The sequence below is a fragment of the Monodelphis domestica genome, chromosome 4, assembly GCF_027887165.1.
Source record: "Monodelphis domestica isolate mMonDom1 chromosome 4, mMonDom1.pri, whole genome shotgun sequence".
In the NCBI taxonomy this organism is placed as follows: Eukaryota; Metazoa; Chordata; class Mammalia; order Didelphimorphia; family Didelphidae; genus Monodelphis; species Monodelphis domestica.
Window position 1 is genome coordinate 219937259 of NC_077230.1, and position 17633 is coordinate 219954891.

A 17633-nucleotide genomic window follows, 5' to 3' on the forward strand; every position below is an offset into this window, starting at 1 on the left:
TTTTCCTAAGGCTGTGGGTCTTATCAAAGATATCTAAGATTTTGAGAAATCTAGGCTTTGTCTCAGTACTTTGAAGATCATCCTATAGACATAGCAGTTGGGACTTTCTGAAGGCCCCTTTAGGGTCACTCTAGGAGTAGCTATTAGGATTAACTAAGCCATAGAGCTAATGAGGATCATTTGGATTAATTGAGATCTTAGCAACTAAATACAGGGTAAAGAAGAGTAGGCAAGGTTTCTTTAAGGCCAGACAGAATCTTGGGAAGGGTTCCTGTTGGAATTCTGGGTAGCCAGACTCATTTGGGTTTTCCAACTGTCAATGAACTCCTGGAGGTTTTTTCCCCTAGGAGGAGCCTGGTGCTTCTGTTCCCTGAAACACTGAAAAAACCCAGTGGCAGGTGAAGGAGGAGAACAGATTAGTTTCTGAAATAAGTTTGTGGGGGTAAATCAACAGAAAAGAGAAAGAGAGAGACTGTTTTCCCTTTGTATGACAGCTGAGAGGGTCAAGCCATTTTGCATCCTGCTTAGGCCAAAAAGCCTAGCTAGGTCCAGAAGGGCTGGCCGTGGGCAGAGAGAGTGAATAACTGAACTGATTTAAAGCTGAAAGAGATCTAAGGTGGCAGTAAACTTCTATAATTCAGAGGATTAGTGATTAGTATAGCTTATTTAGTATAGACCTCGGATTTTTAATGATAGTTGTAAGGGTTTTTTTAAAGAAGCTTGAATTCTCGAGCAGGAAGCAAGCCTTTACAGGCAAATGGTGTGAAAAAAAAAGTTTAGACCCCTTTAGGATTAGGGAATCAATCCTAATCCTCAACCTTTGTTACCTTTCCTTACCTTTCCTCCAACCTTTTCCAATATTTATGAAATAGAGGGTTGTTAATTTTTTTTTTTACATCTGTCTCCAGCAGTTATCCTTGTGTAGGTCCAAAAACAGTTATACAGAGCTTCAGTAGCCACAAGCTATTAGGCACCTGTCCAGTCTATTACAAGCAGTAAAAGATCCAATTTCCCCTCTTAGCATTCCCTCCTTATTGTACATTCTTATTTGCAACATGGCCCTATGGCATGGCATTCTTCATTGGCCCATTCATAGGAGCCATTAGTTAGAGATTTGCCACCATATTGGCCTCAGGGACTCTATTTCTAAGGCAGCTATTTGCTGAAGGCTCATTCAGGACAGAAAAAAAGTATGGATGAGTTATAATAGGCTATGGTGAAAGTATCATCATTGATAAGATTAGCAAATCCATGGAAGTATGAATGACAGGAAGCTGTATGCTTATTGTATGGCTGACAATAATTGGTTTTATTTCCTGGTCAGAGATTGAATATTCATAGCACACTGGCTTTCATTATTGCTCTTGTAATTTTGCCTGATGCACGCCAGGGTGTACTCTGAACAATAAGCTGTTGGCAGGAATGAACAAAATAAAAGGAAGGGTTAAGAGTTGAGAGATTTTTTGAGGGACTTTTTTCACAATTCATATATTATTCAATATTATGGAATGGAACCTTATTTTATGAAATCTGTTCCTTTCTACTTCTACAGGGATGGAATTTCATGAGGAACTTCATAATCTTGGGGCAAAAGAAGGCTTGAAAGGAAGAAAACTGAACAAAGCTATTGAGAGTTTTGCATGGAACATTACAGTACTGAAGGTAAATGGAAAACCCAGCTGCCCCTTTGGACTTTCCCATTGTGCACCCGTCTTACAATATGCTCAAGGGCTTCTCAGCTGTGGATGATGATTTAGGTTCTTTAGAGCTATTTGTGGGCATATTGCCTGGCTCATGCTCTGTGGGAGGCATGGGAACATGCAGATTGAAATCAATAAACATTTTACCATAATTGGGCAATTAAGTTTGCACATAAGACAGAGAGTTATAGACACGTGACACCAAATTCCATTTTCTGATTGTTGGGTGTGTTTTTACTTTAGTTGATCACTACTGAAATCAATAAGGTCTCTATATATTTGCTTATGAGCAGAATATAACCAAGGACTTGCAGAAGATAGACTTGCTAAAACTTGCAGAAGATAGACTGCAGGATTTACTGAGATATCCAGGAACATGCAGTCTTTATAATAATCATTTGCCCTTGGCCCCACCCCTCACACACTTTGGGGGGGGGATTATTTAGGAGACTAGTTTGTCTCTCTAATGAATTGCTTATTTTGATTTGGACTCAGTCACTTACTTGCTGTGTGACTATGGGCAAATCATTTAATCTTTCTCAGCCTCAGTTTCCTCTTCTGTAAAAGGGGGATGATAATAACATTTGCTTGTCAGGGTTGTTGTGAAGATAAAGTGAAATGAGATTTGTAAAGTGCTTTGTAAACCTTAAAGTACTATATAAATGCTGGGTATGACTATTATTGTAATTTTTAGATATAGTTTAATTTTAGAGTGTACAGTAAAGTTACCACCTTTATATTTTTAGCCCTGGTCAGACTGTTTCTGAAATATTGTTTAGCTCTAGGTGCCATATTTTAGGAAGGACATTGACAAGATTGAGGCTTTTCAAAGAGGGCATCTAGGATGCTGAAGGTGTCAACACCATCCTCTATGATAGTTGATCAAAGGATGGGGAAGCTAAAGCTAGAGAAAGTAGGAGAGAGAGGGATGATAGTGGTCTTCAGATACTATCCTGTGCTAAAGGACTTCTGTTCAGCCACAGGAAGAAGGACTGGGAACATTGGGTAGAAATTAGAAAAAGAAAACTTGGACTTGGTGTCAGGAAAAGCTTCTTAACAATTAAAGCTATCTTAAACAGGCATGGGTTGGTTCAGGCAGGAGTTTTCTTATTGTGGATATCTTTAAGCAAAGATTGATAACATGTGTTTGATAAAAGAGATAGGTTAGGTTAGATGGTTGTTTTATTTGGTTGTGTAATTTAACAAGTCAAAGATTATTTAGGCAGTAATAAACTTGAGAACTTGAGTGCTGGACCTGCAGTCAGGAAGACTACTCTTTCTGAGTTCAGATCTGGTCTCAGACACTTACTAGCTGTGTGGTCCTAGGCCACTTAACCCTGTTTTCCTCAGTTTCCTCATCAGTTAAATGAGCTAGAGAAGGAAATGGCAAACCACTAAAATCTTTGCCATGAAAACCTCAAAAGGGGTCACAAAGAGTCAGACAAAGCTGAAAAATGACTAAACAGTAATAAACTTGAGTATACTATGGGTTATTATTAGTAAACCATTGACTGAATATGCACATGCATACATTTACACACGCAAACTCAAATACTTGTTAATATTGGGCATGTTTATAAAATATATGTACTCAAAGGGGAGTACTCGAGATCTCAAGATGTCGTTTCAATAGTTTTTACCATGTCAGTGAGAGGAGCTATAGTTTGATCAGTGAAAAACTTACTAATGGACCTCCAAATACATGCAAAAGTCTTCTATTTGGAAGTGTATATATATATACACATATATAAAATTAAAGTTTGCTGAGTTTTTAGAGGCAGTACTGACTGAGCTGCTTTCTATGGATTCAAATGTAACTATAAACAAGAGTCTGAATAGCTAGTCTTTCTCCAATGGCTACATCTGCTTTTATTTATTTAGTGCTTAAAGTTCACTATTTTATTCAAAAATTTTTATTTTTTTGTTCGTAACATTTAAAATATTAAGATATTCAGTTAACTCCCCATATCTGCTTTTGAGAATGATAGAGCAAAATTAATAAATTTGAAGAAAGATAAGGAGTTCAAGTGAAATTTATTTGGAAAAGTGAGTGGAGAAAAAAATATATATATATATTTACTATATCAAACTAAATTTTTGTTTTTAATTTCATTCCCAATCTTGCTCAACCTAGAAGTTCAACAGTCAACCCCAGGCAAGATCCCAATATCAATTACCACAGAAGCTTTAACTTGCTGTTTTTCCAACCTTGATTGGTTTACCCCTCCCGAGGCATCCTAAGGGGTTTTTTGCTATCAGAGGCTCACCATATTGGTTTTGGACTTAGTGTATATGTCCAATCAGCTTTAACTCTGTTTGTAACTCAAAATTCCTGAGCTCAAATGATCTGCCAGACTTGCTCAGCTTCCTCAATAGGAGGGACCATAGAATATGTCACCAGCATTCCAAGAAGGCAGTGAAATACAGAAAGAAGAATTTGAGGTTTCTTATTTGGCAGAATTTGTTCCAACTGTACAGATTCCTATCTATCTATGTCTTATCATACTTTGTGACTCATGATTATGTCGTTTGTAAATTCTCTATAACAGTTCTACTCAAAATGCCCTTTAACTCTTAAAAACTTTTCGCCCTATAATTCTTGACATTCCAAAGTACCAATGAATATATGAGCTGGTCATACTTTGATCTTGTTACATGATCAATTCATCTTTTTTGAAAATCATACTCTCAGATTATATAATTTGTCATTTCTATGGAATTCTTTATTATTAATGTGCTGCTATAAAAATGCATCTACTATATTCTTCTCCATTACCCTTTTGGGTGACTTCCAACATTAATTCTTCAGAGATTGTGATATTGCATGACTGATTTGGGTGCACAATTGAAAGACGAGAAAATGTGCTGGAATGCTTTGTGGAAATTGTGCAGTGCATTTAATGACACTGTTTCTTCCTGAAGCAATGGTCTATCTTTGTTTTTGTTTTGATGTTTTGTTTTATTTTGTTTTGTTGGCAACAGCATTTATCCAGTGATATTATAATCCTGTGAGTCATTGTTTGTATGAGGTTATGTTTTGAAAATAATATGATAGCTATATTCATATATATAGATTCATAAGGAAAAAAGAAAGACAAAAAAGAACAAAGAAGATACCCTTTCCCACAAAATCTTCTGTTAATAACTTCAGACTGATTCTGAAATTGCAAGATGTGAGATTTTGATGATCCGACTTCTCCCTTTAATGATACAGATCATTACGCCTTTATAACTTAAAAGATGGTCTTCAAGATTTTGTTTACAGAAAATTCATCACCCTGTAACCAATATAGTTATGAATCTTTCAATTCAACAACATTTATTAAACATATTCTTTGTGCCAAGTACTATAATAGCCCTGGGGCTACAATGAAAACAATGAAATATATCTTGCTCTCAAGGAGTTTATATTCTACTTAGTGAGGGGAGGGAGACATGTATATAAAAGAAAATAATAATAATAAAGATATACATATAAAACAACATAAATAAATAAATGATTGGAAGATGGAGAGCACTATCTAGGGGGGACTAGAAAAGGCCTGACATAGTCCATAATTTTTAACTGAGTCTTGCAGAGATTTGAAGAATTGGAGGTAAGGAGGGCAGAGACTCCAAGCATGGAGGATAATTTAATTAATTTGGTCCTTAGACAACAAACATGTAATCAGTTACTTGAATGTTTTGATTGATGATTCTCTCCAGTAATGCAAATTCAATCTCAGTCATTCTCTTTCATCCTTTGAAACTCTTGTCCATGTTCTCTGGGAATTTTTCCACTACTCCAACATGAGTAGGTCTTTCCTCTTGATCTCTTGGCATACTGCAAATATACCAATACAAAATGTAGGCTATTCATTAGTTAACCCTAATGTGACAATATCCTCTAATTGATGTTTCATGACTTCAAGTTATAGGATAACACAGTCAGAATTAAATTTGAAAATCAAAAAAGGTTAAAGAAGAAGCAATCAATAGGCACAAATAGGCTGTCACCAACAATTGAGCAAGGGAACTGGTGGAAAGGATGTAATCAGAGCTATATAGCTGGAAAGGAAGATGTTTACAACTAAAGGGTAATTGGCCAGTTTTGATATAAGATTCTGACTTGGCTTATTCAAAAATACCTTCCACTTTGGAAATATAGAACAGAAATGTGATATTTTATACCTTAACTAAAATAGATTAATTTTCGTTATCATGGCATTATATGAAAGCATATTAACTTAGAAGAAATGCTTCTCTCTCCCCTCCTCTCCCAATTTAGACTAAATTTTTGCAAAGACAATATTTAAATCTCTGAGAAATAGTATTTATAATGGAAAAAACTGACTCAACATGAGATACAACTGTGCTGCTGGATGCTGCTTTAGTCCTGAAATTTGGAACTCTTTCCTTTATGCAAAAAGAAATTAAGCAGTTTAAAAATAAAACTCTCCACACAAGCCAGACTAATTCAATGTTCTCTGGGATTCTACTTCCATCCAATCTTTTGCCTACATACAGGCTTTTAGGTAGATGCTTAGAAAAGAAAATTTTCTCAACCCTTCATGCTTTCTCCTGTCTGGGGAAGAGAGCTTGTAAAGAAGGTCCTAGAGATTGTTTTAATACTCATTGGTAAAATAATGTAAGTTATTTCTCTTTCCTACACCTCTCACGTCTGATCATGCCACTTTCATCTCTACTACCCTACTCAATAAAGCCCAGTAAACTCCTTATTGCCTCCAGGAGCAAATACAAAATGCTGTTTGGCTCTTCATGATTTAACTCCCTCCTACCTTCCCAGATTTCTTACACCTACTCCCCTATATGTACAATTTGATCTAGTGACATTGGTCAACTGGGCTGTTCCACAAATGAGAAACTCCATTACTCAGTTCAAGGGATTTTCTCTCACTGTCCCTCATGCCTGGAGTGTTCTCCCTCCTCTTCAGTTCTGACTAGTGGCTTCTCTGGTTTCTATTAAGTCTCAACTGAAATCCCTTCTGCTGCAAAAAGTCTTCTCTAACCACTCTTAATTTCAGTTCTTTCTCTTTTAATTATTTCTTCTTTTTTTTCTCTCTAGCTTGCTTTCTGTTTGTTTGCATATTGTCTTTCTCATTATATTGTAAGCTGCTTGAGGGGAGAGACTATCTTTTGCCTTAGCACATTGCTTGAATCATAATTAAATGCTTAATAAATGCATATTGAATTTAATTAAAATGCTCCAAATATTCAGTTTCAACTGTCATATAAATTGCCTATAGTACTTTTCAGACATGTTAAGAAGCCAAAACCACTTAAGCAGGTTTGTCTTGTTTCCTCTCTTCACCCCCAAACCTTCCAAAGTTCCAGAATTGCTACTCAATTGGCTTGGAGCCATTCAGAGATCTAGAAGTAGAAGGAACTTTAGAGGTCATCTAGTCCATCCTCAGTTTTTTTTTAATTTTTAAAATTTTATTTAATTAATTTAGAATATTTTTCCATGGCTACATCATCCTCAGTTTTTAGATTAGAAAAAGGTCACTCCAAAAAAGTTTTGCAGTCAGAGAAGCATCCACTTAGTTCTTTGACCAAAATTCTTTTTATTAAGGGCCTCCAGGTAAGGTTCAGCGTAAAACAAATGATTTAGATTATGACACCCTGGTTTCTCATGTCCAATTCAGTGTCACTTGAGAAATAAACTTCTTGAGGGAGGACACCTTGTATTTAATCTTTTTATCATCAGGGCCCATCATACTACAATTTTTAGAGTTGGCATTTGACCAATGTTATGTTGAGTTGAACAGATAAATCAGGAAGCTCTAGGAAGCTCTATAGACCTTTGAAGAAAGGGGTTCTATAAATTCCCTTGTTTATGTATCCCATTTGTGTTCAGTTTAAGAAGGGGCTATAAAAATGAGAAGAGGATGCAAGCAAACATTTATTAAGTTCCTGCTAAGTGTCAAACACTGTCTTAAAATGTTTTACAAATATCTCATCTGATCCTTACATGGCTTTGGGAGGTAGGTGCTATCTCTGTTTTTCAGTTGGAGAAACTGAAGCAGATAGAAATTTGGTGATTTGCCCAAGATTACACAGCTAATAAATGTCTGAGGCCAAATTTGAATGCAGGTCTTCCTGACATCAAGTCCAGCAACTGTGATACCTAGCTGTAAGGGAAGAGAAAGCATTTCATCATTAAAAATAATATAGCCTTGGAAAACTCTACCCTATAAGAAAGAGGGCTAGATCATAAAAATAAAAAAAGATTATAGATCATTTCTTTAGTTTTACTAATTTATTTGAATGAATTTCTTTAACTAAAAATTTGAATCTTTTCATTTATATGTCCCACAAATCTGATATTAATTAAAAGGAAAGAGACTGGTAAAAAATGGAGGTAGAAAGCTGAAAAATTCGTGACTGCTTGCTTTGTTTATTAGCATTACAGCTCTGGGCATGAAGTGACTGTATCAAATTAAACACTAGAACTTCTCTGTATTTTTCCACATGGCATTGGATGTCATTAAATCAGCAATAACTTATTTAGCACTTAAATGTTCTGGGCACTATGCTAAGCATTAGGGATACAAAGAAATGGGGAGAAAAACAGTTCCTGACTTCAGGGAATTTATATTCCTTATGGGGCAGACAACATGTAAATAATTAGGTACATACAAGATATAAATAGAAAAGGTGAGGGTGATCTGAAAAAAAGATGTTAGCAGTTAGGAGCAGAGGTAGAAGGGGTGAAATTGGGAAAGGCTTCTGACAAAAAGTGGGATTTGAGCTAAGTATTTAAGAAAGCCAAGAAAACCAGGTGTGAGGAGGCAGAGCATTCCAGGCATATGGGAATGACAAATGTAAAAACAGAGAGAAGGGAGATGGCATGGCATGTTTGACAAACTGCAAGAAGGCTGGTGTATCTGGTTTATTGTAGCCAATTTTCATCCTCCCTCTCATCCCTTCCCCACCTCCAAGTCATGCTAAATATAGGATATAAATGCTCTGGAAACAGCCATTTTGGCCATTTTATATTATGCATCTATCCCAGCTGAAGTGATTCAGACACCAGTACCTATTCTACCCTCACAGATTTGCAGCTTGATCCATCTGTCTTTTCTTAATGATGTTCTTCAGGAACAGGTTTTCTCTGGTTGCTAGCATCATTCTAAATCTAACAAAAGCTCTCCTCTTTTAAAAAGACCTTGGCTAAAAGAGAGACTACAATTTCTCCTGCGTATCCATCCCTTTTGGGGAAAAGGGAATTAAATTGAAGAGACTTTGGGGGCTTGGAAAGGTCTTGAAGATAAGCAAAGAGACACAAAAATTCATTATAAATGGGACAAAACTCTTTTTTCCCCTCAGAATAAAACTGAGTTAGGGTAGTCCCACCTATAATATGATGCTAAGAATGAACCCTGAAAACAATATTGTAGAGAGACTCTAGAATAGAGTTTTCTGTCTTGATCTTTTAATTGTTTTAAGGGCTCAAGATTCCATCACCATTAAATTTTAGTGGCTTGACAAATGATATCCAATTTTAGGAGGCTGGGAAAGATTAAAGTACAGATGGAAAAATTATAATGGAGGAGTGTATTTTTGGAGCTTTTATTATTATAAAGGAAACAAGGGAAGGTATTTACTAGAGATTGCAGTAGGTTTAATGATCATTCATTGAATGACATTTGTGTAGAAAAAATGGCATATTGTAATAATGAAACCATTACTTCATCAGTAGGCTCTCGTGTGGGATGATTTGTTTTTTCAGTTTTCCAAATTCTTGGCTAGGTGTCTTGTTCAATAATTTATTATTTTCTGGTATGTAAAATAAAATTATTCTCTTGATTTATGAGCAGTGGTTTGATGAAATGTCTTTTTGTTTCTAATTCTTTTACCCTTCATTTTTAAAAGAGAAAACCCTTGAACAATTAATTTATGAATCAATAAGTATTTCTTAAGTGGTTCTATATGCCAGGAACTGTGCTTAATGCTGTGGATGCAAGTAAAAAGAATGAAACAATTCCTACTCTCAAGGAGCTTATGTTCTAATGAGAAAGACTAGTACATGTATATATGTATATATATACATATATTTATATAAAGAAAAGAAATACAAACATCTGCCACGTAGTTAAATACAAGAGAGTTTGTGATACAGTGTATTAGCATTTGGTGGATGGGTAGGGGGAGAGAATTAGGAAAGGTTCATGTAGAAATTACATCTTATTAGAAAGAGAAATTCTCTATGAGAGATATTTCACATGGCCAGTGACAAGGCATAGATGTCCTGTGTGAGAGACACAGAGAAGGCTTATTTGCTTGGCTTGCAGTAAAAAGTATGGAACAATGTTCAGTTAGGTTGGAACAATAGATCAAGACCTGATTGTATAAGTACTATCTCCTTCATTTCTAAATCTTGGTGAATTTGTCTTGCTATTTCATTTATTTCCTCTCTGTCAAGATTCTACTTCCTCAATCAATCAATCAATCAATCAATCAATTAAAAAATGTGTATTGAGCACTTTCTATATGCCAGACATAGTGCAAAGTGCTAGGGTTAAACAAAAAAGACAAAAGACGGTCCCTGTCCTCAAGGATCTTATAATCTAAATGAAGAGACAACATGCAAACAAATGCATGAAGCAAGATATATACAGGATAATTGGGATATAATTAACAGAGAAAATTAAGGAGGATTGGGGAAGACTTCTTATTGAAGGTAGATGTTAGTTGGGACTTAAAGGAAGCCCAGGAAGTCAATAGTCGAAGCAGTAGAGAAAAAGCATTTTTGGCATGGGAGATAGCTAGAGAAAATGCCTGGAGTGGAGAGATGGAGTATCTGTTCATGAAACAGCCAGGAGGTCAGTAACACTGGATCAAAGACTTGGGGAATAATGTGTATAAAAGACTGCAAAGGTGTCAACAAACAAGTTTTCAAGTGATTTAGACACTCTAGGAATCAGTGGTTCCTGACATAAAGGAATATTTATTCTGACGAAATGACAGATACCTATATGATAAAATACTTATAATTGTGATTACAAAGAACTTTCTTATTGGGCTGTAATAGTATAGTGGAAAGAACCTTGGATTTGGATTCAGGCTGGAGTTAAAATTTTGCCTTTTCAATGAGCCCCTTGCTTAAATAACTAAACCTTCCTGGGGCTGCAGTGCCTTCATTTGTACAATGAAGAAATCAAACTGAATGATTTCTAAACTTTTAGCCTTCTACAGACAGGCATTAAAACAACAAAAAAGATCAGATGATTTATAATGGGCAAACTCCCTTCCCCCCACCCATTTAACATATATGGAAACTGAAAGGAAGAGAGGGGTAGAAGGGAAGTGATCTTCCCAATGTCTGGTAGTATAGCAGAGCTGGGATTCTACCAAAAGTGCCTACTATGTGTCAAGCAGATGCTGTGTGATGGGATACCAAAAGAGGTAAAAGATAGCCCTTGCCCTTAAGGAGCTTACAATATAATGGAAAACTCAATCTAATGCAACCTCCTGACAACCTGATTCTCTCACTTTTCCTGTAGTTCCCCAACAGACTTCCAAAGACATGAAATGTATTATCTCATCCAAGCATTCACATGACCTCTCACTATTCAAGAGTCTTTAACTGGGAATCAAATCTTCATTCTTTATTACATGACAAGAGAAAGAAGAATGGAGATTGAGAAGAGCTGATTCCCATGATTTCTTTAGATGCTTTTCAAGTTCTTGAAAAATAGTTATTGATATAGGACTTTATGGTTTGAAAAGTGCTTTATCTTATTTGATTTCCCAACTGACTTATTGGCCTGCTGCCATTGTTATTCCCACTTACAGATGTGGAAATAGAATATTAAAGCTGCTACATGATTTGCTAGGGTCACAAAATTAGCATGTACCTAAGGCAGAATTTTAAATAGGTCTTTCTCTGTCCTAACCTAATGCATTATCTGTAATATTGAAATACCATTAAGTTTTTCTTATTCTAGGCCAAACCTTCATAAAGCCTGAAAATGTTGTTATGTCTTCCTCTGAAATTTGATAATAATCTTTGTGTCTCTCATGAAAGGATTTCTATGGAATGGTTAGCTCCCAGGTCCTGAAATGGCCACATTACTATAACAAAGAATGGACAGTACTGACCAGCAATATCCTTTTTTATTTCCTAACATATTTTACTTCTATTTATGTCTTATAGTGTCATATATATGTTTAAGTTTCATTCAGAAAACTGTTGAAAAGTTTAAACCTAAGCAATCAGATTTACCCATCTATAGAATGAGGGAGTTGACCTATAAGGTGACAGACACTTCACTCTATTGATCCATGGTTTTGTTAGAAGATGAAGTATTAATGGAAAGGATGGAAGAAATAAGAGGAGAGTAGGCAACACTAAGAAGAGCACAATATTGAAGGGAGAGGACCCTGTTCAGTGTGGAAAAAAAATGTCATTTAAAGGCTGTTTCTATGGAGGGCAATATGGAACCAATTCCAAGCTCTTCTGGGAGAGTGGGCTTCCATTCACATGTATATAGGTGCAGAGCTTTTCCTCTCTCTGCAAAACAACCAAACAAAAAGCAGCAAGATCATTAAATAGTCCTGGGATAGCTGCTACCAGGACAGGTCCTAAAGTCTTCTGACCTTTTATCTTCAATTTTGGGGCCATAAATATCCTCTACTTGAATATAAGTGCCTATGCTAGGAAAAACACTATAGTAGGCTCTAGAGATATATTTTTTTCTGGAGATACAAAGATAAAATCTATTGAAGCCCACCAATTAACTATCTGGGAAGGGGAAGAAGATAAGACATACACAAATAAATATAATACAAGGAATAATGTAAGAATTGCAAAATGCTCTAAGAAATATGAGAAGGGTGAGATCTTTTTTCTGTTGGGGGACAGCTTGGAGAAATAGCAGTTGTGATGGTTTCATAAAAGAAAAGGCTATTGAGCAGGTATCAGATCAGATACTAGACCTAAAGTCAGGAAGATATGAGTTTGTATCCCACCCTAATATCTAGTAATATGTGATCATGGACAACTCACTTAACCTTCCTAGTCCTCAGTTTTCTCCCCTGGGAGATGAGAAGATTAAAATCAGGATTATCAACCTTCCTGGGTTTTTGTGTGGCTCAAATATATGTCAAGTGCTTTGTGGACCTTAAACCAACAGGGAGAAAGTCAGCATGGTATGGTGGCCTGGAGGCTAATCTGGGATGACATCACATCTATCTTGGATATATTGCATTGTGTGACCCTAATTATATCCCTTAACTTTCAATGCCTCTGGCAATTCCCTGTGACTGGAAGTTGGGGAACATTTCCTAATCTGCATGGGAGAAGGGAATTTTTATTTCCCAACAGAAGTTCTCTATAAGGATGAATTCATAAAGGTCCATATAAGTAATTATTTTCAAAATAGTAATAACTATGTGCTGGGCACTCTACTAAGCACTTGGGCTTTGTTGTTGTCTATGACCTCATTTGGGGTTTTCTTGGTAGAGACACTAGAGTGATTCGCTAGTTTCTTCTCCAGCTCATTTTGTAGATAAGGAAACTGAGGAAACAGGGTTAAGTGACTTGCCCAAGGTCACAGGTTGAATTTGAAATTAGTTCTTCCTGACTCTAGGCCCACTGCTCTTTATACTGTATCACCCAGTTGCCCTAACATGGGACTAGATGACACCAATAAGGATGGTGTAGAATTGATTCTTTGCTGGGCATGTGTTGGACTAGACTTCAAACCCTTAGGGTCTATGATTGTTTTTTATTCTGATTTCTGTTCACTCTTCCTCTACTATTCCAACCCCCCCCCCCATTTTGGTTGGCATTACTCAGTGTTCTTTTCTCTCTTCCCCACTGTTTCTTCCAGCTCAATCTAGATGAGTTTCATCTCAGGGTTCCTTTGCTAACATCGTGGCCTTTCTGGCCTTCTCTGTCAGCTCTGCTGTGCTGTTCAAATTGAACTGAATTGATCATCCTGGTCAAGAAAGTGTTTAGATTGATTTTGTATTTTAACAGAAAAATTGACCTACTTGTGAAGTTTGTAGTTTTCTGAGCACTGAAGCTTATGTACCAAGTGAATTGCCACTATCTTCTTTCCTCGGGACAGTTTGGTCTGCAATAAAAAGTACTCTTCTACAATATGTCCCAAGCAGTTTTATATCAGCTGTGAATTTATTTACTCTATGCTAGTCTTTATGTATTTTCTTACAACTTCTCTTATGTGGAAGGTTCAAATTCTGATAACATCTGAATGGAATGGCTTATTGGTTTGCAACCATTTCTGATCATATATATGAATAAAATGATTTATTTAACTTTTTTTTTTACTTAGGATCATAATATCATGAATTTTGGGGCAATTGGAACATTATAGGCCATTGTTCCCTTTATTTTTATAGAAAAGAATACTGAGACAGAGAGGTTAAAAGGTCAAACATCTTCTCCCTCTAAATCCATCATCTTCTTCCCTATATTGTCTCATATATTATCTTCTCAATCAGCTTTTATTCAATTGGTGTCTAGGTGCCCATTTTAGATACTTTTTAGCCTGCTAAAAGGGACTGATTAGCCCAGTTTAGTAGAAAGGAATACTGTTAATGGGTTTAATTCTGCATGAGTCACAATTTTCCTTCTTTCTATCATCACAGACAACATGCATGAACCTAATTAGCTGTTTTGTTCTCATAAGTCATTGAAGGCAGTTAAGTGGCATGTGTAGTGGACAGAGTGCTGGGCTTGGAGTGAAAAAACCCTAAGCTTGAATCCTGCCTCAGAGACTTACTCTTCAGTCCTTGTCAGGCTACTTCAGCTCTTGCAGGCTCAGCTTCTTCATTTGTAAGATGAGATTTAATAATAAGAGCATCTATATCATAGGACTGCTGTGAGGACCAAATGAAATAACATATGTAAAGCACTTTGTAAATCTTAAAGGGCTATGTACATTTAGCTATTATTGTTATTATTAATTTGGCATCTTAGAAATGCTAGATCTCTTTTCATGAGTGTAGAGATAGGGCAGCGTGTATTTATTATTTAGCTGCTATATTTTAGTGATTAGACTTATATGTAAATAACGGAAAACATGGTTTCTTCCTAAATACTCACTGGTAAAGAAAAAGCTCCATTCCTTCTTTTTCTCCCCCTGCCAAGTCCCATTATAGCATTTGGCTGGAGAAAGAATTATTTGATCACCACCTTTATAGGTAATAAATTTGGAAACATCTAGTATAAAGATGACTTTGACTTCATATCCATATCCTTAATTTTCTTAATTTCTAAGTGTCTGTGCTCCATTTAAATTGAACTATGGCCTTAAAACCTCTTTGATAAATCAAAAGATGTGTTATTTGATTATTTTGAATCTCCATATAATGAGGATGTTCCCGATTGCTCTGTGCCTTAGAGGACAATCTTCATGAGTTGCTGTGGCCAAAGATATTATTAACCTTGTGTGCAACTTTTCTGAGTGATGAGGCTGCTCTTTAGACAACATGGCCACGGTACATGCCATTCCCATACACCAATCCTTTCTGGTGAGCATGTTTGTTTAACTGAATGGTAGGACCCAACAGAAGTTACACTCCATGGGCTTAGCCTGCAAGAACCCTGGATCATATTCTTGCACAATGAGGCATCATAATATAACATTAGTCTATATGGCTACATTAGAACTAAAAATGAAATAGGGATGGAAGTAATATTTTTCAGAATTAGAGCAACTTTTATTTAATTAACCACTCAGTATTAAAGATAATTTATTAGTGTATTAAATTTAAGATGATTGTTAATTATATAAAGACTAAAACTTAAATTATGAATGGAATTAATTAGCTAGGTTATAGAAAATAATCTGTAGGTCCAAAGCATTTTATTTTACAGGTCCAAAGCATTTTATTACTATGCACATCTGTAAATGTCATTTCAAGCCTTATGGAGGACAAAGTGAGGAAGAATATTTTATAATATTAAAATTTAGATTGTGTTAAGTGCAATAATGTTAGAGAGGCAACATGATATAGTGCAGTGGTTCTGAAAGTATGATCTCAGGATTACTGGGGGCTTCCCAAGATGCTTTCCTGAGGTCTTCAAAAGAAAAACTATTTTCAATATAATACCAAGATATTATTTGCCTATAAAAATTCTCCTTTTTATATGTATGGGGCTAGATTTTCTTCATATTCTTCAACCAAGTTAACATAAAAAACAGATTGAATACAGAAGCAGAGATGAGAATCTAGGTGTTTTCTTTTAGTTGACATTAGAGTTTTGCAAAAAATATAATACACAATTATATTCTTCTCACTAATTTTTTCAGAAAATATAGTTATTTGTCATAAAAGACATTAATATTAATATATAGTAGGCTTATTATTTAGATTAATTATAACTATATATTTTAATATTTATTATGGTAAATATTAATGGATACAATCCACATAAAAGCTCTTTGTAGTCCTCAATAGTTTTAAGAGTTTAAAGGGGTCCAGAGACCAAAAAGTTTGAGAACACCGGCATGGCACATAGGCTGTTATCCTTGGAACCAGTAAGACCTGTGTTCAAGTCCTCCATCTGTGCTTAGGTTAAAGTCTGCAGTGTATGATGATTTTCAAAGCATTTAGTTTCTTACTGCCTCAAGCAATTCTCCAAGATGTTAAATTACTGATGAGTTAGAGATCTGTATCCGTGGACTGAGTTTTACAGGTCCAAAGCAAATTAAATAAAATAACAGGAGGAAAAAAATTAAGCAGAGAATTATAGGCTGTGAGAATTAAAAGGGACCTTCGAGGTTTTAAGGTCCAATCTTCTCATTTTACAGAAGCAGAAACATGGGATCAGAAATGTTATTTGACTTGCCCAAGGTTACAGGGCTAGAAAAGAGCTGAGCAGAGATCATTGTAATGAATATAAATGTAAAATGGATGTACCTATTGTAATTATATGACTAATTTAAAACATGCTCTTTCTGAATTGCCCTTGTCTCAATTATATAAGGAACTTTGGGCAATGGGTCTTTAATGCTTTTTAGCCACAAATAGGCCTTTTCCCCTTTGGTGGCTGAACCCCAGCTGTGCTGCCCAGGAAGCTGACAGAGATAAAAGCCAGGCTGTTGACATGATTATTGAGGCACAGACAACGTTATTTTTCTTCCACTCAAACTAAATTTAGCTTCTCTTTGAGATACACTTTTTTTCTTCAGAGGAAAAGCAGCATATCTTACAATGATTATTAAATAATTCACAAGTGGCAGAGTCCTAATGAATAGAGCTATCAAAAAGGCTGGAGGAGTTGACTGCAACTTTGAGCTTATTTCTAAATCTTATTTTACATTGGGGTGGGAGGAACTTTCATGGATATTTAGTCTCCTTGTTGTAGTCTGAGATCAAAGTGCTATCTCAAGTGCTTCCTAGAATGGACATGATAATGCTGAAAGAAAATGGTGTAAGTGAAAATATGCCAGCTTTGTCCTTGCTCCCCTCATCCCCTTTTAAATGCAGGTAACAGCTACAGAGTAGAAAAGGTTGGCCTTGGATTTAGACACTCATTTGAGTCCTATCTTTGCCATTCACTAGCTCTGAGATCTTGGTCAATTAATCTCTCAGACTGTTTTCTCATCTCTAAAATGGCAATGATAATTCTTGCTTCTTGTATCTTGGATAATCTCCACTGAGATAATATACATGAAGGGCTTTGGAAACTGTAAAGAATTAGCATGTAGCAGAGCATCTGATACATACTAAATGCTTAATGCATGGTTTTCCATTTTTCTGCAAATATTAAGTATTATCAATTCATATTTGAACAACCTCTTCTCTCTGTCACTTTGGAAACTGAGCAGTCATTATGGCTAATTAGCAGTAGTTTTTTCCCCCATTAGTTTTTTTTTTGGTTGTTGTTGTTGTTGGCCAATTCAACATTTATTAAGCACCAAGTGTTTGCAGAGCTTAGTACTTGGTTCCATGAGA

General features: G+C 35.8%; 1 protein-coding gene and 1 long non-coding RNA gene across 2 annotated transcripts in view; one reads left to right on the forward strand and one right to left on the reverse strand.

Annotated features, from left to right (window-relative positions):
- Positions 1-17633, forward strand: part of PLCL1 (phospholipase C like 1 (inactive)) — a 444060-nt gene that overhangs the window by 393573 nt on the left and 32854 nt on the right. The window contains exon 5 of the mRNA XM_003341291.4: positions 1553-1662. Coding sequence (XP_003341339.3) covers positions 1553-1662 — 110 coding nt within the window. The remainder of the gene's footprint in view (positions 1-1552; positions 1663-17633) is intronic.
- Positions 5311-17633, reverse strand: part of LOC103100546 (uncharacterized) — a 53601-nt gene continuing 41278 nt past the window's right edge. Inside the window, exon 3 of the long non-coding RNA XR_467794.3 lies at positions 5311-5523. This is a non-coding gene — a long non-coding RNA (uncharacterized LOC103100546). The remainder of the gene's footprint in view (positions 5524-17633) is intronic.